Genomic DNA, 26,949 nt, shown 5'->3' on the forward strand with positions numbered 1-26,949 from the left:
AATTGCCGGTGATTATGGGGTGGGTTTTTAAGGGACAGACTGCACTAAATTTAACATTCGGGACTTAATGACATGACATGAAGATAACCACACAAGGTTACACACGATTACCAAAAATGTGAATAGATTAGTAATGTGGTTACGATAATAAGGATGTCTCAAATTTTAATATAATACTACAGTACATTAGAGCATTGAAGTCGCCAGCCTTAACGCATTTGAACATTCAGTACTTAGGTATCCTATTTACTTTAATTCTGTTCTGGTAGAGTTCCTGCTGCTTCCCTTTCGCGCAAAGTAAAAAGTCAGTCAGGATTCTAAACTTAAGATTCTTTCATAAGGCGATGGACCCGATGGGCTAGTAACTATCAAAATCATCATTGTCAACCGAAGGCTCCGTCTACCCTATAAGGGAAAAAGACGTGATATATGTACTTATTTTAAACTCCTGACCATTTTTCAGATTCTCTTCATGTAATAAAAAATAAATTTGTAAATAACAATTGAAAATAGGTATTAAAAATCTTACATTCTCGTATAGGTACCTATGTATGTAGGCGGGGTGGACAAAAAGTTCGTGGAATGGAGGGGAAGGAGGGTTATATAAAATAGGTACTGTACTATTTTTCTTTTTCAATGTTATCCTCCTTAACTCGAGAACGTTTATAAGATCTCTCAATAAACTTATTTATACCGTCGTCGAAAAGAAATGTCATTGGAACTGCGGACTTGAATCATTGGAAAATTTCTTCCTCACAGCCCTTTTTTTTATTTGGGAAATAATAATCACAGAAGGCAGGTCGAAATGTTAAAAAATCCTTCTTGTAATTCATACAAGAAGGATTTTTTAACATTTCGAAGCCACATTGACTAAACTCGATGTTTACGGAATTTACTTGCTTGATCAATGACAGCTTAAGCTTAAAACACTTAAACTTGGCATATAAATTCAAAAAGTTCCTTATCTACCTTCGGCATTCCCCCATCCCCGTTATCCCCTCCATTCTGCGAATTTTTTGACTCTCTCTCGTAAGTAAATAAATTATGTAAGTTTTATTGTTAACTAAAGGAGTATGTAGGTATATAACAAATATAAAACAGTAACACAGTAGGTACAAAGGCGGGCTTATCCCTAAGTGGTCCTAAGTCCTCTTCCAGCCAACCTGACATTAAGAAGATCGTATACAAAATTGAGGCAACGGTGAACAACAGAGGTATGATGCTTAAGACTTAATCAATTATTCATAATAATGTTCTTGTTGTTTTTTTTTTCATTTAATACTTTTAAGCTGTATTCCAGAACCTTAAAAAAATTATTGACGTCAATGTCAACACTGTGAAGTCATTCTGCCGATGCCATTCACTTCATTCATGCAACGCGCTCTTTTGCTCGTCTTCGCTCGGTCACTCATTCATTTCTCGTACGAAAAACTCACAGTCACTCATTTGTTATGGATAACAAGCAATTGTTGTAAAAGTTAAGAAAAATATATCTAGAAGTGACTATTAGTGCAAAAGTTCAAGTGCTAAATAATAAAAATGCAGACCGGCAGCGGCACGAAGAATCCGCCATGGGCTCGGTCTAATGTCAATACAAATATGACCGGCATGAACGCCCAAATTATGGATCCTAACTCTATGATGTCTCAACAAGGCATGATGCCGTTTCAGCAATCTCAAGCAGTTTTTAACCCAAACATGATGCAACAGGGAGGCATGGGAATGGCAATGGCGGGTCAAATGCCAATGAATCAAATGACTCAAGGTCAAATGTACCCGGGCAATGTAGTAGCGTACCCAACACCACGTGCTATGAACCCGGGAATGTATCAAAATTCTCAAAACACTCAGGGACAGACTACTGGAGAGCAGCGCGTTTTTACTGGTACGGTAACGAAAACGCACAATGACTTTGGTTTTGTCGATCATGACGTGTTCTACCAAACTTCCGTGTGCGCCAAAGGCGTTATCCCGAAGCTCAATGACAGAGTATTGGTGGAAGCTACTTATAACCCTAACATGCCTTTCAAATGGAACGCTACCCGTGTACAGGTGTTGCCCCATGGTGGTAATCAGAAACAGAATGTTGGGAAATCTAATGTGTACAATGCTGTGCCGCCGCCAGCTAACAAGAAGTCTTCTATTCCGCCGCGTCGTGATAACCGCGATGATCGCCGTGATCCACCATCAAGGAGAGATGACAGGGTAAGGGCTTTATTAAAATGCAATACAAATATTGTACATTGTTGTTTATTTTGACGAATCTTGTTGATATAAATGTCTGTTATGTTTAATGCTTTGTAAGTGACATCATACTGGATAATTATTAAGACAAAGTTAATTTGCTAATGAGTTTCTTTGGTGAATCCTTATATTTTGGCAGCTTAAAATAATGAAATGTATCATAATATTAGGTTGATGAAAATAAATAATGTCATTATAGAAACGCTCCCGCACCCGAAGCCGTTCTAGGGGCAGGATGGACAGCCGTAGCCGTAGGGATTCCCCACCAAGGAAGCGGCCAGTGATCCATCAACCATCACCTATTAAATATGTGGTCAGAGTGCCAAGAATGCCTTTGGATGTGTAAGTAGAATTATTATTTATTTATAATTTATATAATTTATAATAATTTGGTTAAGAAATATTTTGTTTAACCTTTACACTTAAGTTTTCAAGTTAAGGAAACAAATATTTAGATTTCTATTAATTACCTAAGTTTAATTGCTTGTAAATTACAATCAAAATGACTTAAAATTACCACATTTTCCACAAAATTATACTTGGATTATAATTTAAATATATAGAACTATGCAAAACATTGTTTGCAGTTCAATTCATAAATGAAAAAATAACATTTTTTTAATTATATTCAGAAAATATTATGTTTGAAAAAGATCTGTGGTATTTTTCTTATAGCAGAAAGGTACTAAGACATGTCAGGTTAATTATGTAGGTAAAACTATTCAGGATTTTATCAGATCAGGTAGAAAAAAAAAAGATTTATCTAAATAAGTTTTTAAATGCTTTTCTTCTAGAGTAAAGATGGATGTTCCAACACTGGCCCAAAGGTACACAAATCTGTATGTACCATCGGATTTCTTCAATGCCCATGTTAAGTGGAGTGAGGCGTTTCCTCCCCACTCTCCATTCGCCCTGAACAACCCTTGTGGGTACCATATCATGAGCAAAGAGATTGAAAGTCCCTTTGCCAATGATGCTGTCTTAGAACCACCAGATGCAGATTATAGATTTTCAGCTAAGGTAAGCAATCCAGATTTGAAATTCGACATTCAAATACTCATTATTGAGATTCTAAATTTTCGAATTAATTAAAGTTATTCCCAAAAATAATAATAAAAAAGATACTCAGAACAATTAAAAAATAAATTAGCTGTAATGATTATTGGCCTTTATTAAATTATTGTTTGTTATTGGACTAATACCATCTAATACCTAGTACACGTACAGAGTAATACATTTGTAATGTTCCTTAATTTGCCCTCAACATTAATGCATACTTATTAAATCTGCTCATTTTCTAGGTGATGTTGATCAGCATGCCAACATTGGAATTTTTGTACCAAAAGTGTGGGCTGACAAAAGTTGATGACAAAGACAAACGGTCAAGCAAGTCCCCCATGCATCCAACTCGCCTGATCAAGTTCCTTGTAGGACAAAAGGGCAAAGGCGCCGAGAACTTTGCCATTGGCGGACCATGGAGTCCCTCATTGGACGGTGAAAATCCACAGTCAGATCCTAGAGTTTTAGTTAAAACTGCTATACGCACTTGCAAAGCCCTAACTGGTGTTGACTTATCATCCTGCACACAGTGGTAAGTGTCACTCACTACATACGGCGTTTTCCCGATGCTGGTTTGTTTTGTGTCTATTCTAACCGCAAAAGGCAAAAGCTTCCACTTTCAATTGTTTTAAAATCAGAAGCTTTCGTCTTTCGTCATTAAGATTAGTCTTAGTCATGGTACTGCACACATTCATTATGTGAGAGTATGGAGGAGCTAGGCCGACAGACAACGTCACTGTAGCTGCTCGATGACGGGCTTGCGGCCCCTAGACTCTCGTACGGATGTGTCGTGTCATGGAGGCGGGGAGGCCTCAAGTTTGTGAGTATGAATACTATAACTGTATTACCCGCGCAGGTACCGAATGGTGGAGTTTTACTACTGGCGCGAGGGCAGCGGCGGCAAGTCGCGGCTGGAGACGGTGGTGTTGTTCCTGCCAGACGTGTGGTCTGCGCAGCCCTCGCGTATCGAGTGGGGCACCATTCAGGACCAGTATAAGGCGGCTTGCGAAGCCTCCCTGCGCAGACTCGACGAGGAAGCGGAGAGCGCTAGCGCCACTCCCAGCGCGGACGCGGCGGACGAGGACAAACCGGCGCCCGAGGACGCCGACGCGGCAGCGGAAAAATCCCAAATTGTTTGTTCCCAGTTTTGTTTCGTTAAGTTTCCGGCTGCGCGCAACTTAAGGCGAAGACTCGGCTACGCTACGTCATCACAGCACAGAGATGACTTGCTATGGACTAATTTGCTTTCATCATTAATACTTGTTGTTTTTACATGTCCCTTGCAATTTTAGAATTTTGAATCATTTACATGTTATATTAATGAGTAAAGTAAATTATACCCTCCAACCATTCTGAACCACATATTAGATTGTATAACATGAATACTGATCGTTTGGGTGATATTTCAGGAAAATGCCAATGCAAATTCAAGTACGATAACAATTGATGAGGATGATGATGAAGAGAGGCCGGAACCCACTCATTACTCTAAAATTGACTTGAAAACTATCAAAGTGGATCAACTCAGACAGGAATTGAGGGCACGTAAAGTGAGCTGCAAAGGTAAGTGTTATAGGATTTTCTTCTTGCAGTGTTATCTTTCGGTACTTTAGAACATTGAATTCGCGTGTTCTTTGTATACAATTTGCGTAAGTTATTTCGCTAAGACATTTGTATTCGTAAAAGCCTCCCGCCTATTAGCGAAAACCTTTTGTTTTCTGTTTAAAACCAAGATATTATTAGGTTATTTAAACATACCTATTGCTTTAGCGATAAGTCCGCCTTTGTACCATCTACATCTACTTTGTGTTGTTTTGTATGTTTTACTCTTATGGTGCAATAAAGAGTTTTATCTATCTATCTATACCTTATCTTAACATTGTTACAAATAAAATTATGTGATCAAATCTTTCATTTTGTTTATAGGATTGCGCGCCCAGCTTGTTTCTCGCTTATCCAAACTGATCAAAGCAGAAGAAGGGAAAGACTCAAAGAGCGAAGATGTAATGGAACTAGAAGATGAGGAGAATGCAGAAGAGAAGTCATCAGAGACTAATGAAAAAAGTGAGAAGGAACCAGAGAAGCAAGACAAAGCCGCAGAAATTAAAGAAGACAAAGCAGAGAAGCCAATCGAGGTGAAGAAGAAGACTGAGAAAGAAATTGAGGAAGAAAAGAAGAAAGTAAGTTTTATGTTATTCTATTGACAATGGTTTCTGGTATGACTTTATAGTGTTGATTCATTTGCCCCAGACTTAGTTGTACTTTTTTCTTTTTGTCTACAATTGTGACGTTTAAGTAAAATGTCGCAGGTAAGAAGGATAAGAGATAATTTAAATATCCATGCAATAACTACAACCTTTATTAGGACTAGTTTAACAATAATAACGGGGGAATGGGTTAACTAAAAACGTGAGAACCACTGGTACTTACCTGCTAGATGACAGCAAGCTACTTACCTTGGTGAGCGCTGAAGTTGTCCAAAGGCGCATAATATAGGGCTAGTAATATAGCTAGTCCAAAAGCGAATAATATAGCTAGGGAAGTATAGGGCTCCCGGGCTGTGAAGCCCGGCGGGCAACCGGAGGCCGCAACGACACGACGTCACACAATGAATGAGAAAATTACTGGACAAATTTAATGGTTGACATTGGAATCAATCAACTTTAATAATTTACCTTGTTAACCTAAACAGTTACTGAAACGCAACCGCTGATAAAAGTTTGTAACAGTATTGTGATCCCATATCACAAGAAACGATCTTTGGAGCTGACTCAATCTGTTATATTTGTTCTGAAATATTTATTTCGTCACTTAACAGTTGGAAAAAGAAAAGCAGCAGCTAAAACAGCGCTACGAACTCCCGGGCATGCCTCACATCCTGGTTCACCCCTCGGCGACCGCCAAGGGAGGGAAGTTCAATTGCAGCGTTGCCACACTTTCATTACTGCTGGATTATAGGGTCACGGACAATAAGGAACACAGCTTTGAGGTATGTTTTACATGATATCCACAGTAAAAAGTTACATATAATGATGGCTAGCAACATGCAACTATTTGAATCTCAATTCTATCATTAGGACTGTTGTCTGCCTTGCAAGAGATATAGATGTGATTGTGTTATGTTTTTTTTTTTCATAAGTCATTTACTTTCGAAACAAATACATAAGATTACTTAAGTTTTCTTTATACATCAATCAAGGGTCTAAAGCATCCCTATGTTATAATGAGTGAAAGTCCTAAAATATTACTTGCCCTACATTGTATTTAAAAGTTATTTTCGAAACTGATAAAATATAATTTCTTGATGCTACGCGGCTACGAAAATATCTAATATTTATTGTAAATGTAGGTGTTGAAAAAAAAACCAAAAATTTTTCATGTAAATTTTTCAGACTGACAAGTCTGAAAATTTACATGAAATTTTTTGTTTTTTTTTTTAATAATTTTGAATAATTGTTTTAGTTTCTTAAAAATATATATTATTTACAGTTGTTCGTCTTCGCCGAGCTGTTCAACGAAATGCTGATGCGTGACTTTGGATTCTACATCTACAAAACACTGTACACATTGCCAGAGAAGGTGGAGGAAGTCAAAGAGCCAGAGAAGACAGGTGATAAGGCCGAGAAGAAAGATGATAAGAAGACGGAGGGTGATAAGAAAGATGATGTAAAGAGTGGTGATAAGAAGGACGATCGGCAAAAGGATGACCGACGTGATGATAGGCGCGACTCTAGAAGGAGGGACAGGAAGGTATGTATTATAAGAGCACTCGTATGTCTACTAAAGTACCCGAAACCGCCGAGCTTGTATGAAGAGAGTTATGAATGTGGATGAAGTGAAGGAAGTATGCAGAGATCGTGGCAAGTGAAAAGATGTAGTCTCTGCCTACCCCTCCGGGAAAGAGGCGTGATTTTATGTATGTATGTATGTATGTCTACTCTAGCAACCATTCATTATTAGTCACTACATAAACCACTAATGAACTGACTGCAAGCTATACAAATGCCCATCATCATATTACATACATACATATGATCACGTCTATATCCCTAGCGGGGTAGAAAGCCACCAGTCTTGAAAAGACTAATAGGCCACGCTCAGCTGTTTGGCTTAGTGATAGAATTGAGATTCAAATAGTGACAGGTTGCTAGCCCATCGCCTAATTGAGGAATCCCAAGTTTAAAAGTCAATCCCTTAGTCGCCTTTTACGACATCCGTGGGAAAGAGATAGAGTGGTCCTATTCTTTTTTTGTAATGGTGTCGGGAACCACACGGCAAAGTGAGAAAGCTGATTATATACAATTTTTCCAGGACTCGCACAGTGACGACGAACGCAGCAACTCACCTCGTCGCCGCAGCCGCGGAGTGGAACTCCCCCCGGATCCCTACCTCCTCTTGTCCCTGGTGTACTTCGACACCTCCCGAGGAGGATACGTCTCCAAGAAGGACCTCCAGAATCTATTCATGAGCCTGGGATTAGCCCTGTCAAGGTCGCAAATCAGATCCATATTGGAGAAAGTGTGCGTCAAGGATAATTTTAGTTACAAGTGAGTATGATTTGTATAATAAGCAAACTGTTTAAAAGTTGGATGCTCTTTTTTCTGTATCGTTGTAATATTTTCTGAGCACAATAGGATTATGGATGCCAATATAACTATCTTTGGTCAATAGCGCACCAACAATAAAGGCATAAAATAACACCACCAACCACAGCCCAATATCGTTACCGCGATCATTTCGATAGTATTGTAGGTGTATCGAAAGTGAGCTATAGATAATAGATGATTTTCGATAGTTCGGCAACGCTAGTTAGATGTTAAATTAATATTTATCTTTTTTTTTTGTTTGTTTTTGTGCAGATCCCTTATGCAAGCTATCAAGGAGATCGCTTCAGGGCAGGCAGACATGCAAGACTTGCCGCTAGATGGCACTGTCCCCGTCAACAACGAAGTACCAGACCATGTAAGATTTAGTTTTTTTTTTTTTAAATCCATTCTAATATTTTTACAGATAAAGTAACTATTTACATACATAAAATCACGCCTCTTTCCCGGAGGGTAGGCAGAGACTACCTCTTTCCACTTGCCACGATCTCTGCATACTTCCTTCGCTTCATCCACATTCATAACTCTCTATTTGCTTATGACAATTAATTCGAGCAGCCTATTATTGCAAAAAGGTCTAGAGTTTACATCGGTATGGTATTATTTATTCCATCTAAAACTATATCAATTCTCCTTTACCTTAGAATGATTTCCATCTCTTTCCCATGGCTGTAGTAAAAGGCGACTAAGGGATAAACTTAGAGTTCTTCTTTTAGGCGAAGGGGTAGCAACCTGTCACTATTTAAATCTCAATTCCATATACATAAAGCCATACAGCTACATGTGACCTTTCTGTCTGTGAGATTGTTGGCTCTGTCTAGCCCGTAAGGGATAAAGAAGTGACCATATGTATGTGACTGTATTCTAAATTCTAATTTAAAAGTTAAAATTATTTTTCTATAAACAGATAACAGAATTGGAAGCTACGATAGCCGCAGGCAATCGTGATTTACTTCCGGTTTTCAACAGGCCGGAAGAAAATGGCGACGCGTCCGGGGAAGCCAAAGATGTCAGCGATTCTGGTAAGGCTACTTACTTGATCTTTTAGCTTGTTATTTTTTTCTGATTTGTATGCTGTGATGCTAAATTTTTCTAACATGCGTAAAAGGGATACCCAGTTAAATGTGACCCTTGAGCCTGTTAGCTCTTCTATCCCATAAGCTAAAGATCAAATAAAAGTATGTATGTATACCTTTGGAGGGCTAACAAAGTCCCTAATTTCTCTATATATATATGATCTCATATTGTATGTCTCTTGAGCCAAGTAATGTATTTTCATTTGCCAGTAAATAACACATTCATAGTCTTCCATGCTGGTCTGGGAGCGGAAAAACATAGAATGTGCCAGCTGTTTTTTTTCTCATGCATATCGTAAAAGTCGATCAAGTAATAAGGAATCGTAGAACCGGTGCAACTATTCATATTCAACTGTTACGATTTCCCATGGATATCGTAAAAGGTGACTGAGGGATAGGTTAGCTCTGTCTACGCCGCAAGGGATATAGCCGTGATTATATGTATGTATAAGATAGAAAGGAGTAGGCTCTGCAGCAGGGCGCTGTGGATGTGACCAGGAATACGTTTGGACGAAGAAGAACACATCCTACTAATTTTATAAATGCGAATGTCAGTATGGATGTTTGTTACTCTTTCACGCAAAAACTACTGAACCGATTACGACGAAATTTGGAATTCAGGTAGCTGAAGAGGCAGAATAACATACAGGTTACTTTTTATCCCGGAGTTCCCGCGGGATTGATAGGATTTCCATGCGGGCGAAGTCGCGGGCAGCCTCTAGTTCATAATAAATTGATTTATTCTCTCAGGTGTGGTGATGTACAAATCTCGCGTGATCGACATCGGCGCGCTGGTAGCGGCTGAAGCGCGGAGTTCGGCACATCGCGCGCGTCTCGAAAGCGCTTTAGAGAGCGCACGCGCAGCGCTTAAAGCGGCGCGCGCGGCCGCGGCCTCCACGCAGCAGGCCGAGCGGGGCGCACAGAGCCAGCTGTCGGATGTCAATGCGCATTTGGCAGCCGCGAGAGCAAGAATCACCTCGTTAACCGTAAGTATCCTACTGTGATAGAGGTTTCCAGGGTATGATATGGAAGCGATTGAAAGAGCAAGAACTCTGCGCTTAAAGCAGCTGCTGATTTTACACAACTAGCGGAAAGGTGCTCAGAGTTGGATAAAATGCATATGTGGCAATGTGCCTAGGGCTAGAATCACATGTCTTATTGTAAATTTTTTTGTCTTGACTTTTTATTGCCAGAGTTTTGTTTGTGTGGTACCCTTCAGCTATTTTGATAGTGATTTCATCTGGCTGAGAGCAGCCACCAAAACTCTTAACAGTGAAGGAAAACGTGAGAAGACCTGCATATTCAGTCAGGCTGAATTAAATTTATCATATCAATTGGTTACCGTGATTCAACAAACTGGTCTGGTACTACGAATATCCTACGGCTATCATAGTTACTTTATGTCCTGCTTATATTCAAAAGGATTTTTTTTTCTAGATTTATCATAACCATCAATTTGTCCCACAGGCCAGCTCCAAGATTTTCCACTCGGCGCTGAAGAGCATACAGTCAAAGGTTGAAGCAGTCATCAACATTAAATTTGAAGACGAAGACGTCGTGGAAGTCCCCAATGGCCCGGCCAAGTAAGTTTACATGTATCTATACAAACATTGTAACTAACCAATGTCTGTGCTTGAAAGATATCGTCAAAAAATCGATATGATATCAGCTGACAAGTTTTTGCACAAATATGTGTAGAAAGAATAGTCTCATATAGTAAGTAAGTATTTAAGGTAACCATGCCCATTTCTATACAAATGCCAAAATAATTTTTCCGAGCGTATGTGGTCGAATCGGAAAAGTGCAAGGTAAAATGCATTATGAGCATAAAGCAATATGGCAACCATGATTGATCTAACATGGGAAGCAAAGGTTGTGGATGTCAGATGGAAGTTGCTTCATGTAAAAACCTGACCCATCCAATCCAGGATCCATGGTCAAAGGCACACCCCGGGCTCCTCTGCAGAGTGGCGAGATGCAACCGCGACTTAGGCCAGGAAGTTTTTCGAAGAAAAATTTCAAGTACATTTACCAAACCATATAATAACATACATTATTTCCACAGGGTCAAAGAAACTAAGGGAAAAGTGGAGCCTAAAGATGAGAAACCCGAGGTAAAGGAAGAAGACAAGAAGGCCGAACAAAGCAAGAAGGAACAGGCGACAGAGAAGGAATCAGATAACATAGCGACTGAGAACATGGACCTTGACGAGTCGACCGCAGCCTAACTGTTAGCGAAACTATGACACAAGAGATAACCACATATTCTACTTAAATTCAAATGTCCTAGATGATTCAGTAACTAATTCAAAGTATATACGAAGATCTACTATATGTTGAATAGTGAAAAATTTTTCTTCAAAATAGGATTGATGGTATCGCTTTATGGCGTCAAAATAACATCAAGTTTACCGCTTCCAAACTACACTGCAGTATTTTCACCAGGTGCCAGATTATAAATATTGATTTTAAATCTTAACCATGGACGAAGGAACATTTTTTACTTAGCATTTATATCTTGTCCAGCCATTTCTTTAAATTCTGACAGCTAATTTAGTATTTTATTATGTTACCGATGCAATTTATAACTCGTTTAAAGATTTTTAAAATAATTTTACCTTGATTCGAAAAATATTAATAAATTATAATAACATCAATAGTTGTTGCATAATTAGATATAGGTTTACATTTTACATTGAGTTTTTAAGCGATTAAAATCAATTCAATAATTGACAGTAATATTGTGGTGGATAAAATTTGCCAAGCAATAGTAAGAAGTTACGTACCGTTCTATGGATCTGATAACTGATCCCGAATAATCTTATATATAAAAATGAATCGCTAAATGTGTTGGTAAGCGCATAACCCAAGAACGCCTGGATCAATTTGGCCAATTCTTTTTTTTTAATATTCGTCGAAGCTCAAGGATGGTTTTTACGGCGAAAAAATACCAAATAATTGCCTGAAAAACCTTAAAAACAGTCCTTTTCTTTATCCCATACAAACGTTTTCTAACTAATACGTACAGTCAATTTGAGCTTTATTGCTAATGTGTAAAGTTCACTGTTGTCTAAGCAATGTAGGTCTAATAGATAGAAACAAAAAACTGTCATATTACAAATCTTTTTGACAGAACGAAGTCTGTCGGGTCCGCTAGTTTTAAATAATATTGAAAAAAAAACTAATGCATTTATTAGGTAACATTGGCTGACAAATTTTGATTATACGATCAGAATATTCTTTTACGAAATATTAAGATGTTTATTTCCACGAAACTGTAAACATTTACATAGAACGCAACTGTAGTGGCGGCTGTCAAGATTAAAATAAGTGGTTGGACAATGTATAGCAACTTCCTAAATGCTATTTTATTTGCCTTGTTTGATTTAATTGCTGATCGTTTAGGACGTCTCAATTACGTCATGTTAAATTTGTGTATAGCTGCATTTTTACCATCGCTAGTACATAATTTCAAATATATCTCTTCATCATGTTTAGTGAATTCGAACCTTACCAAAATTCCGCCACACATCAACAGACTGGCGATCGGTACCAAAGTGTAGTACTCTATCTCTTGTAGTCTTGTAGTTTCTGTTTTTCGTCGTAAAAATGTCGTTCAATTGTTTCTCAGGGCGTTAAATTGTTTTATATAACAATAAACTTTATAATTGGCTTTAATTTAGGTGGACGCTCTATTTTATCTATAGTTGTAATGTTGATAAAAAAAATCCCTACAATTGATTTATCTCATATTATGTAAAAGTAAATAAGTATAACACAGGAATCAGGACCAACTGAAAAATGTTTACCGTTCTTGAAACCACTTGAAATTAATTAAAAAAGGATAAGGATTTATGTGCTTAGAAGCAGTTATTTAATCTCCGTAGTTTCACCAGACTTCTTGGTGGCAGATACATATTTTTATACTAAATAGTTTTAACACAAGGACATTATATTTCTTATACGTGGAACATGGAACCTAGTAGGTTTTTGTCAAATCAAAGAAAGATTAAATTGATGAAGAATAAAAGAAAGTATTTTACCCACTTTCTGTAGGATAGTGTACCGTTTGAGTATGTTAAATTGTAGCTTTAGGCTGATCTCTGAGAGTAAGCGTTTCATTGCGGTTTCCAATAAGTACAGGTGATATGAATATGTAAAATAAAACGAACTCAGTTTATAATGTTAATTTTATTTCTATATCGATATTTATTTATAACGTATTTCATTGGAATCTGAAAATGTTTTGGTATACAGTTTACGTCTAAGCGAGACTTGGTTGGGTCGTTAAGAATTAATTATACATGTTTTTATTTCTTAATTACCGTATTTTATTTTCACCAAACTGCACGAAAAGTGTCGCTTTTTAGGCTGCCGTGAAAAAAGTCATAGTTTTTGATGGGAATTGTAGGTACGAAATTGTCTTGCACGTTCGTTATCGGGTTGTTTTTATAACAACCAGATACATGGTGTTCGTGGCGTTTATCGTTATAAGCACTAAGGATGCGATACTATTCGTGCAATTCGTTGAAATAGAAGGCATTTTGTCTGTACATAGAAATGTGATTTAATTTTTCCCTAGATGTAAGGACTGCAGCATTTATTTTAAATGCAATAAATTCGATTTATTCACTACACAGCTTTTTATTTTAAACATAAATTATATGTAGACATTTTAATATTATTTTTCGTATATCTTATAGGCTATTAAAAGCAAATTACACGAAATATTTTTCATACACAGAAGATATACTAAAATTACTTATTATATTTTTTATCTGACATTTCTAAATGGCCTTACATGTGCTTATGGAAAGTATATACGCACTGCGTATAACGTCTATATCTACTGTCTGCAAGAAAACTGAGGCGCGTATTGTTTTGTGATTATAACTGTTTCAAGTATACAGAAAATGGATTAATGTAAACTTAGAATATATGGGACTATAAACCTACTTAATCTTAATGTGTTTAACATATACAAAGGTACAATATAAAAAAGGATTTCCTTACATCATTTAATATCTCGTAGTAGGTAAAGCCTCACCGGCGCAATTTATGCATTACAATATGGATATTATGAAAAAATGTACACATACTTTGAAAACCTTTACAGAACTAGAACCTACAATAAAATTAAAGTATAGTTACAGATAAATGCGATAAATTCATTACTAATATAATATAATAATACAAATGGCTATTATAAAATACTACAGTTCAGTGACTGTAAATTAATTATATTATTTATGCAACATAGAAATACATTAAATAATAGTTTTTAGGCCTGTCTTTATAGTACATAAAATCTAGTTAACATAAAGCCTACTTGGCCGCCTTTTTTGCGTTATAGAATTGCTAAAAAAAGCGGGAAATATCTTCAATATTAAATTTCATAATGCGTTAAATATGTTTGTACGAAACTTCCGTGCGCGAGATTCGACAACTTCAAGACTCGCATTGTCTCTCTTTTTGTGCTTATATTGATACATACATTATAATCTCGTCTTTATCGCTTACGGAGAAGACAAAACCAACAGTCTCGTAAAGCGTATGTTAGAGTAAATATCAGTAATTCATTGGCAGTGACCGAATACCTTTTATCTCCGCCACCTTGGAGCTAACTTTGTCGTATATTTAGCAAGCTTTTTAAAACACGATATTTTCAGGTAACCTTATTTTTTACACATGTCTTTACATGTATGTAAATAAACATTAATTTATCATTTGCGTTAGGAATATCTAAGAAATACGATGAATGAATGTTTACAGTAACATAACTATCGTATTGCCAGTTGTGGTATAAGTCGCCGGCAGAATAAAAAATGTTTTTTATTTTATTTCGATTTATTAACGTATGTTTAAATGAATTTTATTTTCTTTAAAATTAAACGCAATGTTTAACATAAGTCCAACACCAACATCCTAATCAACCATAAAATATAATAATAAGTCCACATAACATCCAACCGGCACTTAACAATGGGATCTTTCCCGTGTCGTAAAAGGCGATTAAGGGATTTGTTAGTCCACAAACTTCGGATTCTTGTGGCCGATGGGCTAGTAACCTGCTATTTAAATCTCAATTATTTTATCATTAAGTCATACGGCTGAACGTGGCTTTCCTTTTCAAAACTGAAAAAACAAAAAAGGGACATAGGCCTAACTCTATGTACCTGTTATACAGTGATACCTTGTATCCAATTTTGAGTGACGTCAATTAGTGATACCTCGTATCCAATTTTGAAAATAAATCAATTCTATTTCTGTTCTGCCATCAGCCGTCATCGTTTTTCCTCAGCAAAAAACATCACCACGATCCCTTGCAATGACAACTCAAGAGTAGAATCAGACGCCATCAGCTAATAGCAGCAAATATTCTAAAACGCGCAAACAAAGTTTGTGCGTTAAATACCTTAAACAAGATTGATCCGCCTTAAGTTCAATCTTAACCTATTATTAAATGATCCATATTTTTACTCGCGTCGTAAACGACTCTATATGTTTTAGTTGAAATATGAAATACATATATGTATGTAGATCTAGATAGCACACGTGGACGAAAAAGTCGATTTAGCCAATTAGAGAAAATAATTTTTTCTCATATTTTCATCCAATATTTTCTCATAAAATAGGTATGCTAAGCTATGTTTGGCTACCTGTATTGTGGTGTTTCTGATGTCATTTGAAACTATTAACAATAATCACTCAGATACTTTACATAATATTCTACGTTTATACAGTGTCTGGTAAATCGCGTTTCAAATTCAAGGAAACATCATGAAAACGCCCAACTTTATAAAATACTTTCATTCGCGCGGGGATTCGCTCCAGTGGGAAATTTAAAAAAAAGCCGAAACCTAAGGTATTCTATATCTGTGCCGAATTTCGAATCGAAAATCAGTACTATAGTTTTTAAGTTTAAAACATACAAAAACACAGATCATTTCTCTTCATTAATAGTGTAAACAAATTCAACAAACAAACCACTACTTAAACAGCTAAAAGTTTCAATATGCAACCCAATTTACCAGACACCCTGTATAGATAAAATAGAACATTATTAATAACCTTTTTTTTTAAATTACACGCAAGGTTCCACGTAGTTCCCCGGGAACAGCCCCGTGACGCCGTCCATGACGCCCTCCCACCAGCCGTCGTCGTTCTTCTTCAGCACGAAGATCACGGCACTCTCTTGAAACGACAGCTCGTCTTCTTTGTCCGCGTAGTAGTCGTAGATTGCCACCACTGATGGTAAATTAAAGTCAGATTATTTATGACTAATCCATATTTTACACATACATACATACATATAATCACGTCTATATCCCTTACGGGGTAGACAGAGCCAACAGTCTTGAAAGGACCCAAAGGCCACACTCAGCTGTTTGGCTTTTTGATAGAATTGAGATTCAAATAGTGACAGGTTGCTGGCCCATCGCCTAAAAGAAGAATCCCAAGTTTATAAACCAATCCCTTAGTTGCCTTTTATGACATTCGTTGGGTATAGATGGTGTAGTCCTATTCTTTTTTCTATTGATGCCGGGAACCACACGGCACATTTTAAATATAGATGTCTTAAAGGGGAATAGGAAAGGCACGGTCGTCATGTTTACATTTTTACCATGATTAAATACGGGTTAGGTTCCCCTGCAAAGGTTGTGGAGGTCAGACGGGATTTGCAAAAAAACAAAAATATTTTCACTTTATTATTAGTGTGGATTAATTAAACGCCATTTGCATGCCCAGGCGTACCCGCGGCGAACGGTTAGGGTGGCTAAAGTGCGCAAGTAATGCGTGTGGGGACACAGGTTCAAATTCTACCTCGACCACATGGTCGGTATGGTCGGTTGGTACATACCAATGACTCTTCTGGTCACATTAGATAAAGTGCACATTCAACCAACTGAATGTGTAACCATGATCCATTATGAGTCTGATGTCCCTGCAGAGGTCGCGGAGGTCAGATTGGAGTCACTTCGTTCGACCTGACTCACCCAATCCAGGATCCATGGTCAAAGGCATATCCCGGGCTCCTCTGCGAAGTGGCGAGGATGTCACCGGGACCAATGCCCGGAGGAAGAAGCATGTCGAGACTTAAGTAATAATTTCGACCTTCATATAAACGGCGCGATTTCAGACATACCTTTTTCGATATAATTCTTGGGCACCCATCCGGGCAAGTCTTCTTCATCGGGCACTATAGCTGGCACAGCGCTGGTGTATTGAGCACTCATTTTATTCTGAAATTAAAAGAAATTATGAGTATGTAATAGATTAAAATAAATAAAAGTATTTTTATTAAAAAAAAAGTAATCTTATTTATGTACATATGTACATAAATAAGATTACATACTTTTTTTTTTTTAATCCATTATTATGTATGGACATTTTGAACATCACTTGATAATTGTCCCAAATTTTTGTCTCTTAATAATTGGTTCACCACTTATTTTAAACTAAGTTAAGTGTCGCTTCCAAAGCGTCAGTGCAAAAGGCGCGGTAACAAACTGTATTTACGTAATGCATAATAATAATTACGAACGACATTTTTTTAGGATTGAATGCTGCTTGCTCGCAGTAATTTTTGCTATTTTCACATTGAGGTCGCCAGAATATCGTTGAATTCTCAACAAAATCGGTAGAAGTGATGATGTAAGTAGTTTTCCAAGGTCATTTTGTACCAGCTCTGCTCTTCTGTAAGAGCAGAGCAGGTACACAATCTCCCATAAACAAGGCAGTCTATGGATTTTCTTCAACAGGGGTCCTTATATTTTCTTTAAGAAAACTTAAAGAGATACATAATATAAGATAGAATTGAGATTTAAATAGTGACAGGTTTCTAGCCCATCGCCTATAAGAAAAATCTCAAGTTTATAAGTCTTTCTTTTATTCGTCATTTAAAATAGTTACGGAAAAGAGATGGGCTCCTATTCTATTTTCTATTGGCGCCGAGAACCGCACGACACAAAATAACAAAGCGAAAACAACATTAATATTAAAAAGGAACTGGCACTCGCGTAAAGTTACAATATATACCAAGGTGTCATAGATATCACACCTTGGTGACATATTGACAAGATATCACCTGGTTGATTCCACATTTTTGCGTCCTAAATCCTCGGTCCAGACCACCGAGGTGATATACCAGCTATAGAAGCAGTAGAGTTGCGGGCTCACCGTGAGGTGGTGGTGGCGGCCGAAGCCGTCGTGCAGCAGCTCGTCGTCGCGCGGCGGCGGCGGCAGCGGCGGCGACGCCGACCCGCCGCGCGCGCTGCCGCCCGACCCGCGCTGCTGGACAATACACTCACATACATACAGTCTTGGCCAAAAGTATTGAGCACCTTACAAATTTCACTCGATCACGGTAATTATGGGAGAAACCCAAATCTATTGTTTAAGTATTCTTTTGTCGGTTATCTACAAAGATTTTAAAATAATGACTTATGCCGCAACTGGCAATAAAACACCTGGGTGCAATAAAATGTGTCTTTTACAATTTTTGTATTTATTTTTTAGTTCGCTACCATCGCTCGTTGTGACAAAATCCAGTGATCTAGTGCGCCTTTGGTATTTTATTTTAAAGTCTAAGTGTTATAGTTGCGATATGCCAAAACGAAACGAACTTTCTTTAGAAAAACGAGTGCATACATAATACATAAAATCACGCCTCTTTCCCGGAGGAGTAGGCAGAGACTACCTCTTCCCACTTGCCACGATCTCTGCGTACTTCCTTCGCTTCATCCACATTCATAACTCTCTTCATGCAAGCTCGGCGGTTTCGGGTACTTTTGACCTGACCCTTTACCAGGACGTCCTTAATTTGATCAAGATACGTTCATCTAGGTCTTCCCACTCTGACCTTTCCCTCCACACTCTCCTTGTATATCTGCTTAGTCAACCTGGTTTCATTCATATATATAAATATATATATTTTCCAAGTTATATATATGAACTAGCGGACCCGACAGACTTCGTTCTGACAAAAAGATTTGAATTGAAGCAGTTCTTTGTTCTTACCTATTTTATAACATACATATGGTCACGTCTTTATCCCTTGCGGGGTAGACAGAGCCAAAAGTCTTGAAAAGACTGAATGGCCACGTTCAGCTATTTGGCTTAATGATAGAATTGAGATTCAAATAGTGACAGGTTGCTAGCCCATCGCCTATAAAATGAATCCCAAGTTTGTAAGCCTATCCCTTAGTCGCCTTTTACGACAACCATGGGAAATAGATGGAATGGTCCTATTCTTTTTTTGTATCAGTGCCGGGAACCACACGGCACTTTAACATATATTTTCCAAATTTTATACATGAATATTAAAATAATTCAGGCAACTGAATGTGTAACCATGCAAAGGTAGCGGAGGTCAGACGGAAGTCGCTTGTATTTGATTGATCATAGTAAATGTCTAAATAATACAGACCTGTCCCGGAAGCGTCATAGAGTGCTGGCTGTGTTCCCCGTCAGAGCCGATCAAGGGAGACGGGGGCGCTGAAAAGAAATAACAATAAATAAACTTTTTATCTACGCTGCCTTTTTCTATTTGGAATATTCCTATTTCAATTTGGTTTGATTGGAAGAAATCGCAAATGGGATAAGTCCGCCATTTTTAAATTCCAGAAATTGTATTGTATTTTTTTTTTTGTGTGCAAAAAAGAGTTTACAAACAAACAAATAAATAAAGAGAGAATGTAATGGACCTTTGCCGATGTATTGAATCTCAATATTTTATGTATTTTTACATGCATACTGATATTGTAAGTATAGAGCAAAAAACCCATTTCTATTTTATTTGAAACACATAAACTCAATCGATATTATACGTATAGTAAGTACAGGAACAGACCTCAGGACTGTGCCGTGTGGTTCCCGGCACCAATACAAAAACGAATAGGACCACTCCATCTCTTTCCCATGGATGTCGTAAAAGGCGATTAAGGGGTAGGCTTACTCGTATAAACTTGAGATTCTTCTTTTAGGCGATGGGCTAGCAACCTGTCACTATTTGAATCTCAATCCTATCTTAAAACCAAATAGCTGAATGTGGCCTTTCAGTCTTTACAAGACTGTAGGCTCTGTCTACCCCGCAAGGGATATAGACGTGATTATACATACGTATGTATGTATGTATATAGTCACGTCTTTATGCCTTGCGGGGTAGACAGAGCCATATAGTCTTGAAAAGACTTGACGATAGAATTGAGATTCAAATAGTGACAGGTTGCTAGCCCATCGCCTAAACTTTATAAGCTTATCCCTTAATCGCCTTTTACAACCTCCATGGGAACGAGATGGAATGGTCGTATTCTTATTTTTTATTGGTGCCGAGAACCACACGGCATCATAAAATACAACCCAAGCTAATAAAAGCGTAGTAAAAACATCTTAGCAACAAAGAAAAGTGTACCTATTATATATGAATACTCACGAGGCATGCTGGTGTGCAGATCTTGTTGAGAGTAACTGGTGTTAGACTGGTGCTGATTGGGATGCACCATGCCCACCTATAAATAATAATAATAAATCAATAAATTTCTATTTTACACATGTAAAATAGAAATTTATTGATTAGATACATATAGATACATATACATACATATGTATATAGATGATTAAAATAAAATCTGTAAATATCTGAATCACATAAGCTACCTGATAGAAAGTAGCCTTAAGATATGATAAATGTATGTTTATTGTACAATACAGTGACAGTAACAAGTATGTTTAAACTTAAATTGCAAAAACAACTATATCTTCTACTTTTTCGATTATAATTGTAATAGCGGATAGTTCAGTTCGTTCAAATGGTGTGCTCTGATAGTCTCAACCGCTAACAAATATTTATTTTTGCGCCAACAAAAGTGGTACTAAATACTGTGTCTGTCACGTAGATAGCTTTTGTAAAAAATATTCATACAAACAAACATACATATATACAAACATACAAACAGGTCAAACTAAAAACCACCTATTAGTTCTACATATAACATATTTATAGTCAAGTCTATATACCTTGTAGGGTAGACAGAGCCAATAGTATTAACAAGACTGATTGGCCGCGTACAGCTGTGTGGCAGCTCTATTATTAAAAATAAAGTTGAGATTCAAATAGTGACAGGTTGCTAGCCCATCGCATAAAAAAAAGAATCCCATGTTTACAAGCCTATCCCTTAGTCGCCTTTTACGACATCAATGGGAAAGAGATGGAGTGGTCCTATTGTAATTATTTTTGTATTAAAATAACCCAGTAAGCTGTTACCTGCGGCTGCGCCACGGGCAGCGTGGAGTAGCCGGGCGGGCGGCGCGGGAAGTTGGGCGCGTAGTGCGACGGCACCTGCGGCGGCGCCACCGCCGGCGGCGTGCGGTACTCGCGCGACGACTTGCCTGCCCCGCACAAGGCACGACCAGAATAAATACAACTCACTCATAGCCAACAATACTTATGAACATTGACAAGGAATATCATTTGTAGGTATAAATAAGCCTGAGTGTAGCACAAATTCAAATTCTGCAACGGCCATGTACGGTCGCGTTCATAATTGCAGTCATAGTTCGCAAAACTTTATAGCTTGCAGTCACCGCTGTCACTCACACATTCACACAAATAACACAATAAACAACAAGCGGTAAAGCGTTGGGTAACGCGCCATCAAGAAGAGGGTAGTGTAAAAAGTCGACCGCGCAGCGGCCATCGTCCGCTAATCAACACAGCGACACGCCACACAGCGGAGATCCATGGTGGAACAGTACGAAAATAATGGCTTCATACCGACCAGAATATTTGCGGAACAGTTCGACACATCAGTGGTTACTGTTCGTCGAGTTTGCACCGTGAGGGACTATTTCACAGACAGCCAGCAAGAAAGCCGTATTTATCCGAAATAAATAAGCAAAAACATTTAGAATTTGCTCGGCAGTATTTGGATTTTGACTGGAACAAAGCGATATTTACGGACGAAAAGTTCGTTTACGTCATCGCAGCACGGTAGGCTTCATTTATGGCGAAGAAATGCAACTCGGTATGAAGAAAAAAATATTGTGCCAAATATGGAGTCTGGACGCATATCTGTAAATATGTGGGGCTGGATGAGTGCTGCTGGACCTGGGGAACAGACGTGGATAGCAGGACGCGCTACAGCTGATCATTATGTGCAAGTGCTGGAAGAAACCATGTTACCAACTGTGCGGTGTATTTATCCGATTGATGATATGCCAACAATATCATTTGTGCAAGACAACTACCCTGTGCATCGAGTCCATATAGTGCGTGAAAGGTTCTGCCAGTTTATATTAAAACTACTACTTAGATAGTATTTTAAGGACAGCTTCAATATCTTTTCTTTATGAAAACGAATAATTAAGCTGTAACCTTAATAACAGGAGATAAGTAAATGAGAAGTAAATTAGTGTAATATGCTGTATGTATACCTTTTTATAATCATCAATATGTAAACAAAACTATAGGTAAACTGTTTCAATAAAATTTACTAATTTTAATTATTGAATGTTTTATTTTGCTCCCTCTTGTTTAATATTTCTTGCTGATTTCCGTGTTTGAAGACACGCGTATTGTAATTCTTAGATATCAGTTAGTAAGTTAGTCAGTCAGTTACTTAGTTCAAATGGCACCGTGAAACATTAATTTTTTTTTTTTTTTAAATAGGCAAAAATTCCTTGAATAACTTCGGATCCGCTAGTAACTAGAACAAGCGAGTGTGAGCAAGCGAGATTATCTATCTTAGATCTCACTTGCACACACGTAGTAATAAAATTGCTACCCAATAACTTTCAAAGGAACCACTACCTATGTTAGGGTCGTGTGCAGACAAACTTTTAACTTTATTGCAATGACATAAGCCTGGCAGTCACAGGCTTCCCTCTATAGGCAAATCTTATGCAAATAATGAGAGACGACGATATCTCGATCGACAATTATCGGGCCCAGTTCGGCCATAGTCGATTAACGTCTCTTTCTGTTTTGTTATGTTATATGTCATAGAATAATAAACTGTTTTACTTAGTAATCATTGGTATTAAAGACCGTATTCATTTGATGGAATATTTATTCTTTTTCAATATGCATGTGTGTGTGTATCTAGTGGAACCACAGTGCACGCTATTTTAACCCGTAAGAATTGTAAAACTATGACTGCAGATATGAACGCGATCGTACCAATATACGTATTATACAATTTTTGTCCACGATTTAGATTTAAGTGATCTATATACATATATAAATTGATGTCCAGTGAAAATGCTGCAGTGTAGTTTGTTTTTCCGCTTCTTCTACACGTGCGCTTTGGAAGCGGTACACAGGACATCAATAAGTAATACCTTGTATCCAATTTTGAAAATAAATCTATTCTATTCTATTGAATTATGTAAACATCGTGAGGCAGCATTAGAACAACTAATGTGTGATAACCAAATTCTCCTTAAAGGCTACAAAGTCGGCTAGAACTCACTTCATGTCATAATCTGATCTTATTCAACCAAGACTAACGTCAGAAATATGATGACCAAAAGGGCGTAACTAGGATTCTTTGTAAACGGAGGAGAAGACTAGATAGGATTCTTTATGGAGCATGAAAGCTACAAAATTGTTAATAATGACATCACTTAAGAGAAATGGAAGATTTAATCATCTGGTTCATAGATCAATTACTGCCTCTTGTTGCAGTTGTAAGCTATGCTGCTTATAAGTCCTCTTTTTAGTCGAACACTCTTGTCACGATGGTCGTGGTTGCGCTTATAAGTATTTAACAATTTATTCATAGGAGAGAATTGAATCACCAATTAACAGCCCCCTTACCTAGAGTGCCACGCCCCAGCGTGCCAGTATTGGCCCCGGAATTAGACCTGACCGCAGCGGGTGGTGTGGGCGGCTTAGTGGTGGGAGCGGGCAGCGGTGCGGGGCCTGGCGCGGAGCCCGAGCGCCGCCCGCGCGGGGTGCCGCTCGTGGCCGCGCTCCAGCGAGCGCCGTGACCTATGTCGTCCAATGCTGGAATTATAATAAAGCCACATTATTAATAAAGAAAAAAGATTTGTTTGTTTGTAATAAATAAAATCAAAAACTACTGAAGTGATTGCCACAAAATTTGGTAAAGACATAGAAAACAAATTAAGAAGTGACATAGTGGCAATTCTTTTTCTGGAATTTCCCACGGGATTGAAGCCCCCAACAAAAGCTTGTACTTAGTAAGTAAACATATACCGGACAAATCGCAGAGATTGCATTAGCCACAAAATAAGTTTAAGAGTTGTAGTGTAAGATACTAGATGCTATAAATAACTTTCATAAAACATACCAGCATAATCAATTGACTTCCGAATATACTTGATAGGCTTCTCTGGATTAGCTGGTGCTATGATTTTGTATTGCCTGTTGGTCACCTTATTTGCTGTTAACACACCAATCTCCCGTCTGGCTACTTTCTCCTTGTGAATAGCCACTGTTTGGGCAATATGGTTCATCTGCCCTTCCATTTCGGCAAGCTGCATTGTTTGCAAGTCAAGCAATTGTAAAAAATTGTATGCCAATGTATTTATTTGATAAGCAACACTAGCCAGAGATTGTGTCGTATAATTTTTGGTACTTTCTAAAGCCAATCTCTTGTTTTCGGCTTGGAAATAGTTGGCTTCGCAGTACTCTGCCACTCGCTCCAAATTAGTGTGGCTGTCAGTGAGATGATTTCGCCCTTCTGGGATTTCCGTTTGGAGCAATGCCGCTAGCTCGGCCATTTTAGAATCTGTGGATTTGAAAAGGAAATGCTTCGTTATTGAGATTGAGCACAGAATGATCTGCCATATAAATATAAGAAAATAACATCAATCCTTCAATTGATTCAAGCTCGTGATAGACAGGTAGGTACTTACCCTATTCTCAAACTTGTTTACGAACTTGACGTCTAAGTTCTGTAGCTTAAGTATGAAATTGTTAACGAAAGGTGTTTTGTTACCTATGTCAAGAATTTCAAAACAGATTATTTTGTCGTAAGATCATTAACATGAACCAACCAAACAAATACACTAATCCAGCTACAACCACAAATACCTATAATTTCTACTAAGAAAGACAGATAGGACTGGCACCCACTGACGTGAAAGAACAGTGTTGCCCAATAAATAATGTTCTGTCGTTTCGATCGGTTCCTAGAGTGGAGTGGTCTACATCATAGTATAGTTGAGTGCTAACTATAAGCTATAGTATCGATCAATAGTATTAGTATGAAACTATCGATAGTACATACTGACATCTTTAACCATTATGGAGTAGACAGATCCAACAATGTCGCATTAATTGTAAGGCTTCGTTCAGCTGTATCGCTTATTGATGGAATAGGCTATTTGACTGTAATAAAAATATACATTTCTTTTATGTCATCAGTCTTAATATTATTGTTTTGGAGCGATTTGTAATAACGCGAGATAAAAATATTGCATTATTTTAACAAAATCCGTCTCAGAAAATTAGGCTTTTTTATGCAGCTGTCACGTGACTAAAAACGAACGTGATTGGCTATTTCTATTATGACGTCAATTATCCATAAACAGACTGTGGATCGTACTGTTCCTTAGTGTTCGCTATTATTTTTTAAGATTTTATAAGTGTTTGATCGCTCAGGATTACTCAGATAACATAGGTATTTAATAATGGAAACCAATTTCGCGAAAGCTGACAGTCGAAACCTACCAAAAGACTTTTGGTAGGTCCACTATTGGCAAATGTGGACCCAATAATGGTTGGCGTCTTCTTCAAAGACAATCCAGATTTCTATGCTGCCGAACTGAGGAATGTGAAAACATCAATGTAAGTATATCTTGGTAACCACTGATCTTAGATCATGATCTGAAACCACTTCTTGCGAATATTCAAATCCATCGGCATAGAAAAAAACGATTTCGTAGGAGATTTTATTGTTGTATTTGTGCATTTAGGCACTGCACAATATTTATAGGAACTCATTTTAATAATTTTCACACATTGACGTGGCACAAGTTAAATAAAACAAGAGAAAATCAAAACTTTTCGAAACACCAACAAGCTTTGTATGATATTTACACGAAATTTACGTCACTGCATGCCATGGCCGCCATATTGCTAAAAGTCGCGTTTTGGCGGCATATTTGAATATAGCATTTTCTTTTTCGATTTTTTAATAAAATAACTATAATAAAGGCAGAAAAGTATTTTTGTAGGGCTCCTTATAAACAAATAAATAGCCTAAGATAGTTTTTAGAACTTTGTCAAATAGCCTATTAAGATCCAAATGACAGACCTCATCGCTTGAAAAGATAATCACATTAACCTATCCTTTAGTAGCCTTTTACGACATCTCTAGTACCAGGAGGCTTACCACGACGTCTTATAGCAGGACCTAAATTGAACTGCACTGCTTTTTCGTACCATGACATCAATTATAAGCAGACCTGCGGCAGGTCTGCTCAGTAAACCGTTCACCATTTTTTTTGTATAGAGTTTTCCTACCACAACGGCCACTTTTGACAGCAGGAATTGTTTCTTGCTCGTCGCAAATGTCAAATAAAGCGATTCTTAAAAAGTTACTTTTAGGTAGCTTCTTTGGACATTTTGGCGTTGTTTTGTAAGATATTCACCAAATGTTCCGTGTTTGTTTCCTAAGGATTTGTACATTCAAAGCTATTGTTTAATAAGAATTTGATTAAATTCATTTAAACCCACCTATGAATTGTTCAAAAAAGTTAAATCTACAAAAGAATAAGTTGTGTAAACATTAATAACACCCTTAACATTATTGCAAAGATGTGTGACGAGTATGAACTGTTTGAGTTTTTGGAAAGTGATTTCAACGAATCCAGAATGGCAAATAAAAAGAAACGTTTCAGGAACAGAAAATAAGGATCCTTTTGACTTAGATGAAAATGCTTTCATCAAGGAGTACAGGTATGTAAATGTTCACATATCAACCGCCTTATGCTCT

General features: G+C 37.5%; 3 protein-coding genes across 4 annotated transcripts in view; 2 read left to right on the top strand and 1 right to left on the bottom strand.

The window, feature by feature from the left end:
• Positions 1–14,388, top strand: part of LOC106134691 (sorbin and SH3 domain-containing protein 1) — a 244,816-nt gene extending 230,428 nt beyond the window's left edge. Inside the window, exon 22 of the transcript XR_009656987.1 lies at positions 14,378–14,388. The gene's annotated coding sequence lies outside the window, so the exon portion shown is untranslated. The remainder of the gene's footprint in view (positions 1–14,377) is intronic.
• LOC106134762 (cell division cycle and apoptosis regulator protein 1) lies at positions 1,408–11,306 on the top strand. Its single transcript, XM_013334891.2, has 15 exons — positions 1,408–2,205; positions 2,444–2,586; positions 3,039–3,264; positions 3,546–3,835; positions 4,160–4,436; positions 4,713–4,866; positions 5,230–5,483; positions 6,122–6,292; positions 6,793–7,053; positions 7,615–7,850; positions 8,163–8,265; positions 8,815–8,929; positions 9,734–9,969; positions 10,451–10,566; positions 11,049–11,306. The coding sequence occupies exons 1-15, from the start codon at positions 1,540–1,542 to the stop codon at positions 11,209–11,211; spliced, it is 3,411 nt and encodes a 1,136-aa protein (XP_013190345.2). The 5' UTR covers positions 1,408–1,539; the 3' UTR covers positions 11,212–11,306.
• A 1,625-nt stretch (positions 14,389–16,013) lies between the features above and the next one.
• LOC106134747 (abl interactor 2) lies at positions 16,014–25,095 on the bottom strand. 2 transcript variants are annotated; one of them, XM_060945681.1, is made up of 9 exons: positions 24,866–25,095; positions 24,298–24,738; positions 23,802–23,990; positions 21,249–21,373; positions 20,418–20,493; positions 19,413–19,480; positions 18,164–18,274; positions 17,130–17,226; positions 16,014–16,231 (listed from the first exon to the last, which is right to left on the bottom strand). In XM_060945681.1, exons 2-9 carry the CDS (start codon positions 24,728–24,730, stop codon positions 16,068–16,070), a joined length of 1,263 nt encoding a protein of 420 aa, XP_060801664.1. In that variant the 5' UTR covers positions 24,731–24,738; positions 24,866–25,095; the 3' UTR covers positions 16,014–16,067. The 2 variants fall into 2 exon arrangements, with proteins under 2 accessions (XP_060801664.1, XP_060801663.1); XM_060945680.1 differs by having other exon boundaries at positions 18,164–18,277.
• Between the last annotated feature and the right edge of the window lie 1,854 nt (positions 25,096–26,949).

The sequence above is a fragment of the Amyelois transitella genome, chromosome 9, assembly GCF_032362555.1.
Source record: "Amyelois transitella isolate CPQ chromosome 9, ilAmyTran1.1, whole genome shotgun sequence".
Lineage (NCBI taxonomy): Eukaryota > Metazoa > Arthropoda > Insecta > Lepidoptera > Pyralidae > Amyelois > Amyelois transitella.